Here is a 12,466-nt window from a genome sequence, read left to right as displayed (position 1 = left end):
TCATATTTTGATGCAATTGTAGTTTTGCTAAAATTGCAAAAAAATAAATGTAAAACCTTGTTTCTAACCTAATAAAATTGGACAACTGCTGGTTTTTGAGTACTTAGGCTTAAGCAGATAAGGCGCCATTAGCCACATTTGAAACTTCCTAACACTACAAGGACTGTCAAAAAATACACACAGGAAGTTAATACAACTTTAGTGTTACCAGAAAATTAAGATAGTGATTTTTTTTTTTTTTAATATCTCACATTTGTGCCCAGTTGCTTACCTGTAGAGTTTTCTTTTAATGTCAAAGTTTGAGGCAGGGTTAAAATATGTTAGTTCCTTTAGGTAAACACCATCCTGAAATGAAAGCAGTTATAGTTTTATGTAACAATAACCCCCCCCCCCCCGACAAAAAAAAAGAAAAGTCAATACAGCTCTGAGAGACAATAAACAGCAACATAAAACACCATTTTGCTTCATGATAACTTTTATTGGGACAAGGCAGAGCAAGGACCATTGTGTTTATAGAAAGATCAAGTTAGACATTTGATGCAATCAGGAAGATTTAGCATTTAGCGCAGAAATTAAGTGTAAAACTCCAGAGTGGAAGACGTGTATTTAAAGTGAAATACAAGGAGCATGCGGTGGTTGGGGGGGGGGGTCTTTTCAATCCACACACACACACACACATTAAAAAAAAAAAAATGGCAGAAAACCCACAAGGTCAGACATACATGTGTGTGTCTTTGACTTGAGAGAGAACAGGTTCTTTACATTTTGTACATGTTGGAGGTGTTTGTGTGTCTAACAACAGTCACCTTGGCCCTATGTTCTGCTTGATTTCAACTCAGTATCTGCTGTACGGGCTTCTGGAGCGAGATCGGGACCGGGAACGATATCTCCTTAAGAAAACAAAAAGAAGAAGGAAACAAAAACAAAACGATTAGAAAAATGGACACCAAACCTAACAATTGTTTGACTGCCTTGCAAGATTCCACACCGATGGCTAACCAATATTGTGTTGATGACCTCATGACAAAAACCAAAATCACCGACACGGCACTTGATAGGAATCGTGATAAGTCATTTGAAGCTTGCTATTGTGTCGTTTGAGTCTCTTCAATTGATTTCCTCTCACTCATCTAGTTGCGGCTTTCAAAAGGCGGGCCCTGAACTGGTGAGTGACATGGGCGTCAGAGTTGACTTTTCATGTGTTCAGTTGTGTATTGTGTATGAATGTGCTTATTACATGTTTTTGAGTTATTTAACTGCAGCTGCACGGCATGTGGTAGGCTGTTACACTAGCTACCTTTTGTTAGCCTTCACAGGCTGTTGGGGTTGAGAGAGAATTTTAATAAAGCATAAATAATAGTGAGCTGAACAGTATGAGAAGAGGAAGAGGAGTCCACACATACCTCCTGGATGAGCTGGAATCTCGGCCTGAGGGACAGGAGCACAGAGAGGTGGCATTAGAACACACTTGATTAAGAGTAATTCCACCCCCCTTTTATTTTTTTTAAATAATCTACTAAATGCGAACGTGAGTTGTAGCGAGTGGATATAAACTACTCAATAATATACATTTTTACACTGAGAAAATTTGCAAATTAGCGATTGACATTACCATGCTAGTGATTACCGTTCAAGGTCAACAAACACAAAACTATTTAGTTCATACAAACATAATGTTCTATGGACATTACATATGTAATAGTGTCCTTAAAATCTCTTCCAGACGATGAGTCAACAGTATTCTTGGAGAAAACCTAAGAGTGAAGCTGCTTGTTTGCTACTATGAGGACAATAACAGGAGTTTTTCTCCTTCCTCTTCTTGATTAGCAGGCTGGGCGCATTTCATACTTGACTGCCCCCTACTTTTCGGAATTTCAACAACTAAAAAGGTTGAAGTCACAAGTAACATTCTTGGGTAATACAGACCGTGTGCTCTTTTGAAAAGCATGCCTTTTACACTTTGCAATAATTGTACATTATTTTTGTTACTTCCTTAAATTGAAAATGATCCCAAACTTGTCCCTTGGCTGGTACATGTTTGCTCTGTCGAAGAGGCTGACCCTGGCAGTCTTACCATATTTGGAGGGAGAGGGCGAGTTGCTGCTCTGGCGTCCGTACTGGCGCTCCCATTCATCCCGCTCTTTTTCGCGTCGCTCACGCTCCCTAAACAGAGAAGCCTTGAGGTCAGACCATTGCAACACCCTCAAATACCAAACGGTCCACCTGCGTACACAGGCACACATGCTCCAAACGCGAGCGCGCGCGCGCACGCTGCCTTACTTCATGCGTATCTTGCGTGCCATGGCTCGTAGTTCTCCCTCTCTCTCCTATCAAACAATCAGAGGGCAATTACAAAAAGGGCCTTTTTGACAAAACTAAAGTTGTTTGTTTCATACGTGCGTTTTTTTGGTGGATTTTTAGATGTGTTTGCATGCCACATAAAAAAAAAAAAAGTGAGTGATATTTTTATTGTTTGTAATTTCGTTCGAGGACAAAAAAAACAAACAAAAAAAAAAGACCTTGTTCCTCTATCCCTCTAATATTGTATTATCCATAGACAATGAGAAAGCAAGACACGTATGCATCACATACTAACAAATACGCAAGCAAACAAACACATGACAAAGCAAAAACATAAATGAACACATGGGAACACACAAGGCCAAACAGACACACAAATAGACAAAACATGAAAATAGACAATCATCACAGAACACACTAATAAATCAAATAAAAACACATGAAGAAACAAAAATATGGGCGAACAAACTCACGAACCGACACACACAGAAAAAAACAACACAAAAAACACCCAAATTAATGAAAACAAACAAAACAACAATACAGATGAACATGCATAAATACAGAAAAAAAATATATACACAAACATAAACCCATGTTCAAACATGGACAAACAGGCAGAAGCACACAAACACACGCCACCATAAGTACATGAATACAAACAAAACACACATGAACGTTCACAAACAGAAAAGAACATGCATGTATAAATACACAGAGGGAAAAAAAAAACAAAAAACCCAAACACACCTGTCGCTTGTGCTCCTGCTGCTGAATTTTCACCTGAGCCGCTTTCTTATCCGCCTTGGCTGCGGGTGGACACAACAATCAGCAAAACTTGCCTCATAAGTAATAGGTCTCACTTATTGTGTCCAGATCCAATATTATTGACTATAAATGAATAAACTTCTGCAGATATCTTGGACCTAGATAAGGATCGGACAGTTCTCTAGGCTCCAATATGAGAATTGAAAAGTTGTATGGTTGTTGTTGTTGTGTGCACTCACACTGCCTGTTGAGGGCCTTCTGCATTCGGAGCTTGAGCTTCTCCTGCGGCGTCAGCTTGGACTGCGGGCGACACATTTGTATTAGCAACTTGACCACAGTGTGCTCAAAACAATTTGGAATTTGAAATAATCAAAGTGTGCAACAGGTGAATAAAGTACATCATGATATATGTAACTGTTCCTCACATGTGGCCTTAAAACAAGTGTCCAGCAAATAAGGAATATACACAAAAAAAAAAGGCACAAAGTGTAGAGGGGCGGGTGAGCTTAATGCGCGAGGACAGCCGAGGGAGCAGCGAGGGCCGCTACGTGAAACGAGCAAGTTCAGGTCCAGCGAGTTCACTAAAGAGCCAGTGGCGCTTTGCCGCCGACACACCCAGCAGTGGGCTGTTCAAACCTGGCCAGGCAAGAAAAACGGCAGGTCACAACACCGCAGGCGAGTCTAACGCGGGAGGGCGAGCGCAACTCGGAGAGGCCTGCCTGGCGTGTATGCAAAGCTTCGACGACTCTTTGCCAGGAAAAGTTGAACAAGCAGCGGCGGAGGGGAGGAGCAGGAGGACAGTACAAGAAAACAAAAACGTCCACGATGATTGACAGTAAACCACTATCACACTCTGTGATCTCACAGTTTAGAACCGTAGGACATTGAAATTTGTTCATTTGTTTCAACAAGCCCAGACGTTTGTCCACACCCAGCAAAGTCGTCATGGCTTGAGTTGGACACACTCATTAGCCGGAACAAAACAAAAATATGAGCAACATGCACACTAAGACAATCAAGTCCAGACCACTGAAGCACTGACTTGTTTAAAAAAAAAAAAAAGCCTTTGACTAAAAAGGGCTATGTGTGTGGGATTAAAAGAGAAGAAAGATTATTTTCAAGGGGTTTCTACGTCGGCGCGTGGTGGACGGACGGCGGCCACGTCTGCCTGTCAGGGATGAGGGAGGCGTAGTAGGCTTTAGCAAGAAACCTCTGCTACATCAAATTCTTACTGACTTTGGCAGCTCCCGTCTTTTTACCACCAGCTGTTTCAGGCCTGCGGGGGCGACAAGGAAACGTGGACAAGTTAGGACAACAGACAGTGGACGTCCGCCATAAACGTACAGTAGAAGCTCTCAATTTGAAGGTGTATAATTTGGATGTGAATCCTTTTTGAACTTGTGCTCAACGTAACGATGCTGTGACGGACATTTGATTTATTTTTGGATGAAATAAACAAATAAAATATATAATAGTTTTCTGATTTTTTAAGCTGGACTGAAAGTGCACAGGGGCGCGCGTGTAATCATGCCTCTCCAAAAAAGGTATACAAAAGACTAGTTCAATTCAGAAAATGCCACCATGGTCTTACTTTCTTAGTTTGTCTGTAACAGCGTTAGCAGAAATAGGGGGTCCTCTGTTGTCAGGAGAGGGGCTGTGGTTTTGGCGGTCGGGTGACGGCGAGGGACTGCCGCTGCTGCTCTCGCCCCGCCGGTGACCGCCGCCGCGGACGCTTCGCCGAGAGGAACCCCCCTGCCGTGAGCTGGAGCGGGATCTGAAACCCCATAGGCGGTCAGGTCATGGACGCACCTGGTTAGAGATGAAAGTCTAATGAAGGACGCGTCTTCACCTTGTCCGTCTCCTTGACGAGTATCGCCCCCTCTCCCGGGCTCGCTCTCTGGTTCGTGATCTAGACCGCGTCCGCTCGCGTCTTCTTCGGGAGCTTGCTCGGTCCCGCGAGTACGAGCGGGAATGTCGTCTCAGGCGGGAGTGGGTCCGGGAACGCCGGCCGTCCCTTCCTCGCCTTGCTCCGTGATGTGAACGGGAGGACGAAGACGAGGACCGTGACGAAGAGTCAGAGGAGGAGTATGAAGGAGAACGACTCGATGAAGATCTTCGTCTCCTGGACAAAATGAGGCAAAGTTTGCCAAAAGAACGGACCAGCACCTAACCTAAATGTTTCCTTCTATTTAAAAGGAGTACAGTTGATGACTCTATTACTCTGATTGATTGATGTGATTGCTTGTAATATGTCATGCAGCGTTAGATGCTTAAGTCAAATCACTATGGTGGCCATGTTCACACAAACATGCATATTTCCTCTGCAAAAATCTTATTTTTCCTATGCATTTTGGTCTTTCTGCAATACGCAAATGTAGGTCTTTACAGAAGTAAAGCCTCTATGTTGAGCAAGGAAAAAAGGAGCCTTTAGACTTAGGATTATTGGAAATGCGACACATGATCTCATTCCTGCCATCCCAGTTAAACTGCATCTTTGACCTATAGAGCTTGCTGTCATCCCAGTAAAAAGTGATCTTGAGCCTGATCTTGACCCTAAGGCCATCGATGGCAGTGAATGAGTTTAAGGGGAAATATTATAAATATCTTTGAATTTGCTTTCTACAGAGTGCTAGTATAGCAATCTCTCTGTAGATCAGGGGATGCTAAATGTGCCAGTTAGTTTAGCATATGTACTGTACAGGCTTCAAAAGTACTTTTAAAGCACAATTATTTCATGTAGTAACACCTGGTCGCCTGCTAGGGGCGACAGTTAGAAAGATTTGACAATATTTAAATGAAAACGTCACTTGTTTCTCAGGTGCAATGTAAAACTAGAACTGAGAAACAAAACAGAAAATCACTTAGTTCCTAATTTTATAGTACTCAAATTCTCTAAGGTAACAATATAGAACACCTAATAAGGGGACCAAAAATATTAAGAACTGTTGCAGAATCAACAGTGATATCTACATAGCTTAAAATAACACCCGCGCTGAAAAATTTAATAAATAAAAACGGAAATTTCAATCCTGCAGGGCAGTATGCATTCAGTCATACCAGATTGCCAGACTGTGTGGGTGCAGGACATCCCCAAATTTAATCATTATATTTATAAACAATGGACATTATGAATTCTGACTTTTGCCACTATTACCACCAGCAGTTAAATGTCAAAAGGACCCCCCCACCCCAAGAAAAAAAAGATCGCAGGAGGTTGACTGCTGGAAAAGTAGACTTTGTGGCAGGAAAAACAAAAAGTACGCCAAATACGCCCGATGTAAATGATATATGCACATACAATACTATGTCTTTTTCCTTCATGTAAGATGATACGATTTGCGTATAGCAACAGGCCTCAGGACAAGTAAAACCAAATTAGTGAACGGAATGCACGAGAGCCAAATGTGCTTTTGTGCAGAAAACATACATTTTGGGAAATATTTCTGTTTGTGTAGACATGGCCTAAATTTCTTAGTACAACATGCTTATCAATGTCTTCTGAAGATTAATGAACCTCACCTCCATTACTCAAACAATAAACAAATAAACCAGCACTGAATGAGAGGAATCCCCCTTTGCCAGCGATCATGTCAACAGACTAACCAATTAAAAGCCAGGAGGAGGGAAAGTTACCGACCGGGAGCCCCTGCTATGACCTGCGGGGTGCTGCGCGTAGGAGCCGTGGCCGGACTGGGGGGTGGCGGCCTGTGCTGCGGCTGCCGTTGTTTCGTCGTCGCTGCCGCCGAAGCTGGTGATGAAGGTGATTTTTTCCAGACCGGGGGTCCTGGAGCGCGAGCGTGAATCAGAGCTGGATTCTGACTCCGGCCTGAGAACGAAAGAGAAAATCATTGTTAAAACAAAATGGAGACTAGGACAACATTGTGGGGGAGGAAAAAAAAAAGAAGTGAACGCACCGTTTGTAAGGATCGTACGTTGGACTGTCTCTTCTGGCGTAGCTGATGGAGAAGCAAGAAAATAAAAAGTGAAACCTGCTTTGTTGAATCTATTATACGGCTGCTATACCTATTTAGCCCTTTTAGCTTAACTGAAGTAATTTTCTTGTAAAACCTATACCTTTAAATATACATTGCACATTAATAATAATTGGATCCAATTAGCAAAAACTATTTCATTCTTAAAAATGATACATAAATGTAATCTCTCTTTATTCTTCAGTTTAGTAGTGACAATCTCTTAATACATCAAACATACTGTTAGATCAGTTTCTAATTACATAGTTAAAAAAAAATAAGGAACATGAAAAACAAAAGTATAAAATCTAAAAAAAAATTGGATAACAGAATATACATAAAGTTGTGTACCTTATACAGATATGGATTTACCTGGGTGGGCTGATTTGCCGTCCTTTTAGTCTTTTCTCACGAAACTCTCGCCTTTGTCGGCGAGAACGACGGCCCTTAAATCAGCGAGCATATCACATAAGGTACGAAACAAACACACACAGGCATCTTGCTATAAGAGTCTTCCCCGTACCGAGTACATGGCTTTTTCCGCCTCCAGCGCCTTGGCATGCTTGATGGCCTCCACCTCCTCTTTGTCCTTCCTCAACATCCTGACGGGCACAATTACCATGTACGTTTAAGTCAAGCTCAACACCTTCTTAATGACATTTTTACTGCTGTCGAAAAATAAAAGCGCAGTGACAAACCTAACTGAATGCCTTAAGCGACGTCAGACCTATAAAATTCCCTCGTTACTATTAACACGGCAGAGTGTGAAAATGATAGTTGAAAATGAGTCAGTGCTGTTTACAGAAAGTGTCATCAGTTATTTTTTTGTGTTAAATATAAGAAAATGTCATCATGGAATCCAGGCTCTTCGGAAAAACATTGAAAAGGTGCAAAGAATGGAAATCTTGATCGTCATTGCTCTAAATGTACTCCATATTTACATATGGACTGTACTTCAATGTCAAATCCCCGAAGTGGCCAACCAATAACCTAAAAGGCAAGGAAACCACTGCATTAACAGAGTGAATGGCGCCATCTGGTGCCAATGATAAGAAATAGAGAGCGCCTATGAATTAACAACTGCGTTATTTTATGAGGCAGCGCAGCACCCTAGTGCAGTGGTTCTGAACCTGTTATCAACGATGAACCCCGCGTGAAACAGTTTTTGCGAAAAAGGTAAAGTAGTTTTGGACGAAAAAAAGAAGACAAATAATATCATTAAAAAAACAGTGTGCATCCGTATAAAACTAAGAAAATTAAAAGTTTATTTTTGTGAACAAGTCTCTTTAATACAATTTAACCATAACACATTTCAACTAATTTGCTCCTAATATGAAAAGACAACTATACTATTGTTGTCAGGGCATCAAAAAAAAAAAAAAAAAAAAAAATTGCAAACCTGCAGAAACTATGTAGAGTACGTTAAAATTTCATGCAGCCCCAACTGAGAACCAACGCCCCGGAGCCAAGTATTTGCTCTCAATCCTAATTATTATTCATTTTAATTGAAAAACAGTGATTGTGGATTTGAAATACTACCTGACAAAGTCTCCTTCAGCCATTCCGTAGGGAGTGGCGGTTTTGTTGAGCTCCGCCTCCTGTTCGTGGTTCAGCTCGTCCACGTCCACTTCCACATCTGCCGCACCGGCACACAAGCTATTGTCACCTCTTCACTTATTTTGCAACCATGCTTGTCATGCTCAATTCATTAGAGAGCTGAGAAAAAAAAACTGAGACCATAGAATGCTTTGAATATTACTGCTCACCAATATCTGGGATGACCTCATCTTCTTCGGATTCGCTGTTCTCCGAGTTGTCTTCGTCTTTGTCTGAGGCAGGATCAGGTTCTGTCACGGTGCTGTCCTCATATGTGTAACCAATGGCAACCTTTTTCTCGGCCAGCCTGCGTCCAAACAATTGCCGCTCTTAAACGTTTCCTCTCTCGCGGCTACAAACATTAGATATCTACTGAACACACTTTTTTTTCTCTTCCTCGTTTGGCTTCTGTAGGCCACCGTACAGCTCATCCACATAGATCTGGTACAAACACTGCTCCTCAGAGACTGCGCGGGGACACCAGAGAGTTTAAGCACAGGATTGCAGCAAAATCCTATCCTCTAAAAGGCCCCTTAATGGAGAGTTAATATTGTTCATCATGATCTTGATGCACCGAGACAATTATCATTTGCAGTTGTGCTGGATGTCAAAGAACATGTGACTGACTGTTGGCAAAGTCGTTTTGCACCAAGCCTCTGTAGCGTTCGTAATTGCACTTCCTCTCCTCCAGTTCCTGTTCAGGGGTTCTGCAAAAAAAACGGAGGTGATAAAACAGTGTTTCTTGTGGGACAAAACGAAACAAGGATAAAAGAGGTAGGAAAAATGTCAAATGAGCTGAACTCACGGCGCGGTGATGAGCGGAGGCGTGTAGGTGGGGACGTAGTCGAGGTGAGCTCGCACGTCAAAGCGGTCAATCATGTTGGTTGCGTCACCTTGCCAAGGCATCCTGCAAGAGGACACACACCAGAAACAGTCAATCGCCGTTAAAATGCTACCAAAAATAAAATGCACAAGTGATTATAGTTTTAATGTCGTTATACTTTACTAAATTAAAACTAAACTGTTTTTTTCCCCCAGACCTATACCAACATGAGTAATTATCCGAGTACTTACCGATCTGTACTGATAGCACTAATACTAATTTTTGTAAAGAAAGACTTCTTCAATTCACCGATGTGTCAGACCTGTGTGTAGGATCGACTACTGTAGAGGACTTGATGTCAAATTTTCTTTTGCCTGAAGTGTCATAGATGATATCTAGAGGAACCTGATCCTATATAGGTCCGATTTGAACACCAAAGAAAAATACAATATTGGATTATATTGGTCAGATTCCTGATATTGTATTGGATCAATATCGATATCTCTAAGTGAAAAAGTTATCTCGGGACAACCCCACTGGTATCACCGGCCTTCACATGTAAACAATATTTGGAGATAAGGATCGGCCTGACAGATAATATAGTATCGGTATACCCCACGGATAATTACTGATATAATATTAAAACAAATTTCAAAACCAACTTATACAGGTTGTACTAAATAACAACTACAACAAAACTGCATGAAAATAAATTATCTTAATTTGGATGCTTGCTACAACATACAGCCTATTTCACAAAAGGAAGACTGCACACACATTGAAAAGAAAAAAATTATATATATATATTATATAAAATCATTTGTGCCAATTTGGAAGATCACTTAGGCTTATGCTTTCTTTGTCCCCTCACATATTGATGGGAGCCTCCGCAGCCAGCGCCACAGCAGGATCCAGGTGGATCTTGTAGGCTCGTCCATGAACCTGGAGGAACTGGGCCGGATCTTTTTTCTAAAAGGAAGAGCAGAATGAGCAGAAGTCAAAAGGCCGTAACAGTTGTGTCAACTTTGCTCCCATGGCAGCTCCGCTGTTACCTAATGTTTAAACTTTTACAAAGTGAAATGAGTCAGCTCAGGTCAACACAAAGTGGCAGCTACAGAACAAGTCAGAGGGATGGAAAACGAGGAGCAACGAGGCAGAGCTCTTATCACGCAAGCAAGCGACATCATCGCTTGAGATTAAGGGTGGAGAATATTCAGTAAATTTTCATTGAAGGAAGAGCCAGGGAATTTTGTAAATCTTTGGAAACATCACTATAAGTTATCAAGCAACAGGGTAATTTAAAGAAAAGGAATAAATCCATAAAAAAGGAGAGAAAAAAAACAAGCAAAATATAATTTTTGTATTAATATGATAGTTCCCCTTAATAGCCATTGTCTAGGTTCCCAATTTTGAACATTTTCAACTCCACTTACAATCTTCTCGTAGTACTCTCGACGGCGCTCGCCACGTCGCTTGTAGTCGACCATCATGCCACGGAGCTTGCGCTCGTGCTTGCGGGCCTCCTGCCACATGACGGCGCCGCTGGGCGTGGGGGCGCGGCGGGGCACGGTTGCTGCAGTGAAGAAAAGGACAGGAGAGAGAGTGAGTTAGTATTCTTTTATTTTTTTTGGAGGTTCCATTAGGCCTTGGCGTCCGACCTAGACGTTGGGCCAAAATAGCACAAGTCACACTCTGTGTGGAGTCAATATTCTTCGAAAATGTATACTATTGGTGAGTCCACACGTCAGTATCTACCCATTTTCTTAGTTGCTTATCCTAACTAGGGTCACAGGCATGCTGGAGCCTATCCCGGCAGTCTTCGGGGTACTCCTTGAACTGGTTGAGTGTCCAATATAACTACCAAGCATGTTTTATGGAATATGGAAGGAGGCTGGAGTAACCAGAGAAAAAAAACTGGGCACAGGGAGAACATGCAAACCCCACGCAAGAAGACCGGAGCCAGAATCGAACCCACTGCCTCTGCATGTGAGGCAGATGTGCTAACCAGTGTTCCATGTTTTTTTTTTTTTGTTTTTTTTTTTTTACTAACAATTACCCAATTTAAGACTTGAAAATGGCTTGCAAACTGTCATGATGCAATGCTAATGGTTGAACACAACATGAAAGGTGATGATTCTAGAGATGCAAAGATTCCACTCAATGCCAACAAACTAAAATTTTTGCTAGTTAGATGCAGGTACTAAAATTATTGCCTAATCAAAAAGTCTCATATAAAGGCTAAATTTGCCCAAATCTTTGCAACTTTAATATAGATTTTTGCACGTTTTATAAAATAAATACTTCGACAGAAGGCACTACATGACTATTAAAAGCAGCAGGTGCTATTACTTAATCAATTACACTGCGAATTATCGTAATTTTGTGAACCAAAAACTGCTGAAAGAGAATCACGGATTGTACAAGTTCATCAACAAATATCAGATTCCATCATCTATTATTGCTAGTGATTTGAGTACGTGTAAAGCAATTTATCGTACGATAAATGTAGAGGAGTAAGCACTTACCACCAGATTTCATTCAAGTTGAAAGTGGGAACGGGTAAATATAGCTTGCCTATTTGTATTCGCCTGACATATTTATTTTCTAGTTTCACGTCACTTATAAACAAATTCTGATACAAAAAGAAGACAGGAAAAATGTTTTCAGAGCACGTAGCGTTTGTCGGGAGGCTCGGCGAATTGACGGCTAGCGCGTGTAGCCGCAAACGGGCCTCTTCACCGAGAAGCTAGTTTAGCTTAGCTTGGCCAAAGAGCAGCTAACAGCACCACAGCGAACGAAAAAAAAAAGGTTTGCGTAAGGAATTACAAAAATTAAACTTAATGACATTTACCATGGACATGGCTTACCTATTTTTTGGGGCAACAAATATAAAACTGGGTTGTTTTCGCCGAGTCAAAGCTGCCAGCGTACACGCCTTCTTCCAAGCTGCTTTTTTTTTTTTTTTTACTTCGTGGTTTTCGGTGGGCGACAATAGCGCCCCCCGCTG

General features: G+C 41.5%; 1 protein-coding gene across 2 annotated transcripts; it reads right to left on the bottom strand.

Moving 5' to 3' along the window:
- Nucleotides 1-457: 457 nt before the first annotated feature.
- Nucleotides 458-12,437, bottom strand: clasrp (CLK4-associating serine/arginine rich protein). Of its 2 annotated transcripts, XM_088427857.1 has the most exons (21): nt 12,327-12,437; nt 10,893-11,032; nt 10,331-10,428; nt 9,442-9,543; nt 9,264-9,343; nt 9,019-9,103; nt 8,807-8,943; nt 8,580-8,676; nt 7,564-7,642; nt 7,413-7,486; nt 6,984-7,025; nt 6,707-6,895; nt 4,919-5,191; nt 4,661-4,843; nt 4,306-4,345; nt 3,309-3,369; nt 3,052-3,110; nt 2,281-2,327; nt 2,075-2,163; nt 1,404-1,428; nt 458-890 (listed from the first exon to the last, which is right to left on the bottom strand). In XM_088427857.1, exons 2-21 carry the CDS (start codon nt 10,989-10,991, stop codon nt 836-838), a joined length of 1,914 nt encoding a protein of 637 aa, XP_088283983.1. In that variant the 5' UTR covers nt 10,992-11,032; nt 12,327-12,437; the 3' UTR covers nt 458-835. The 2 variants fall into 2 exon arrangements, 1 of the variants encoding a protein (XP_088283983.1); XR_015867234.1 differs by lacking the exons at nt 458-890; nt 1,404-1,428 and having other exon boundaries at nt 4,302-4,345.
- Nucleotides 12,438-12,466: the final 29 nt, after the last annotated feature.

The sequence above is a fragment of the Hippichthys cyanospilos genome, chromosome 11, assembly GCF_059441005.1.
Source record: "Hippichthys cyanospilos isolate Australia breed blue-spotted pipefish chromosome 11, RoL_Hcya_1.0, whole genome shotgun sequence".
NCBI lineage: Eukaryota > Metazoa > Chordata > Actinopteri > Syngnathiformes > Syngnathidae > Hippichthys > Hippichthys cyanospilos.
This window is presented reverse-complemented; position numbering and strand designations above follow the sequence as displayed.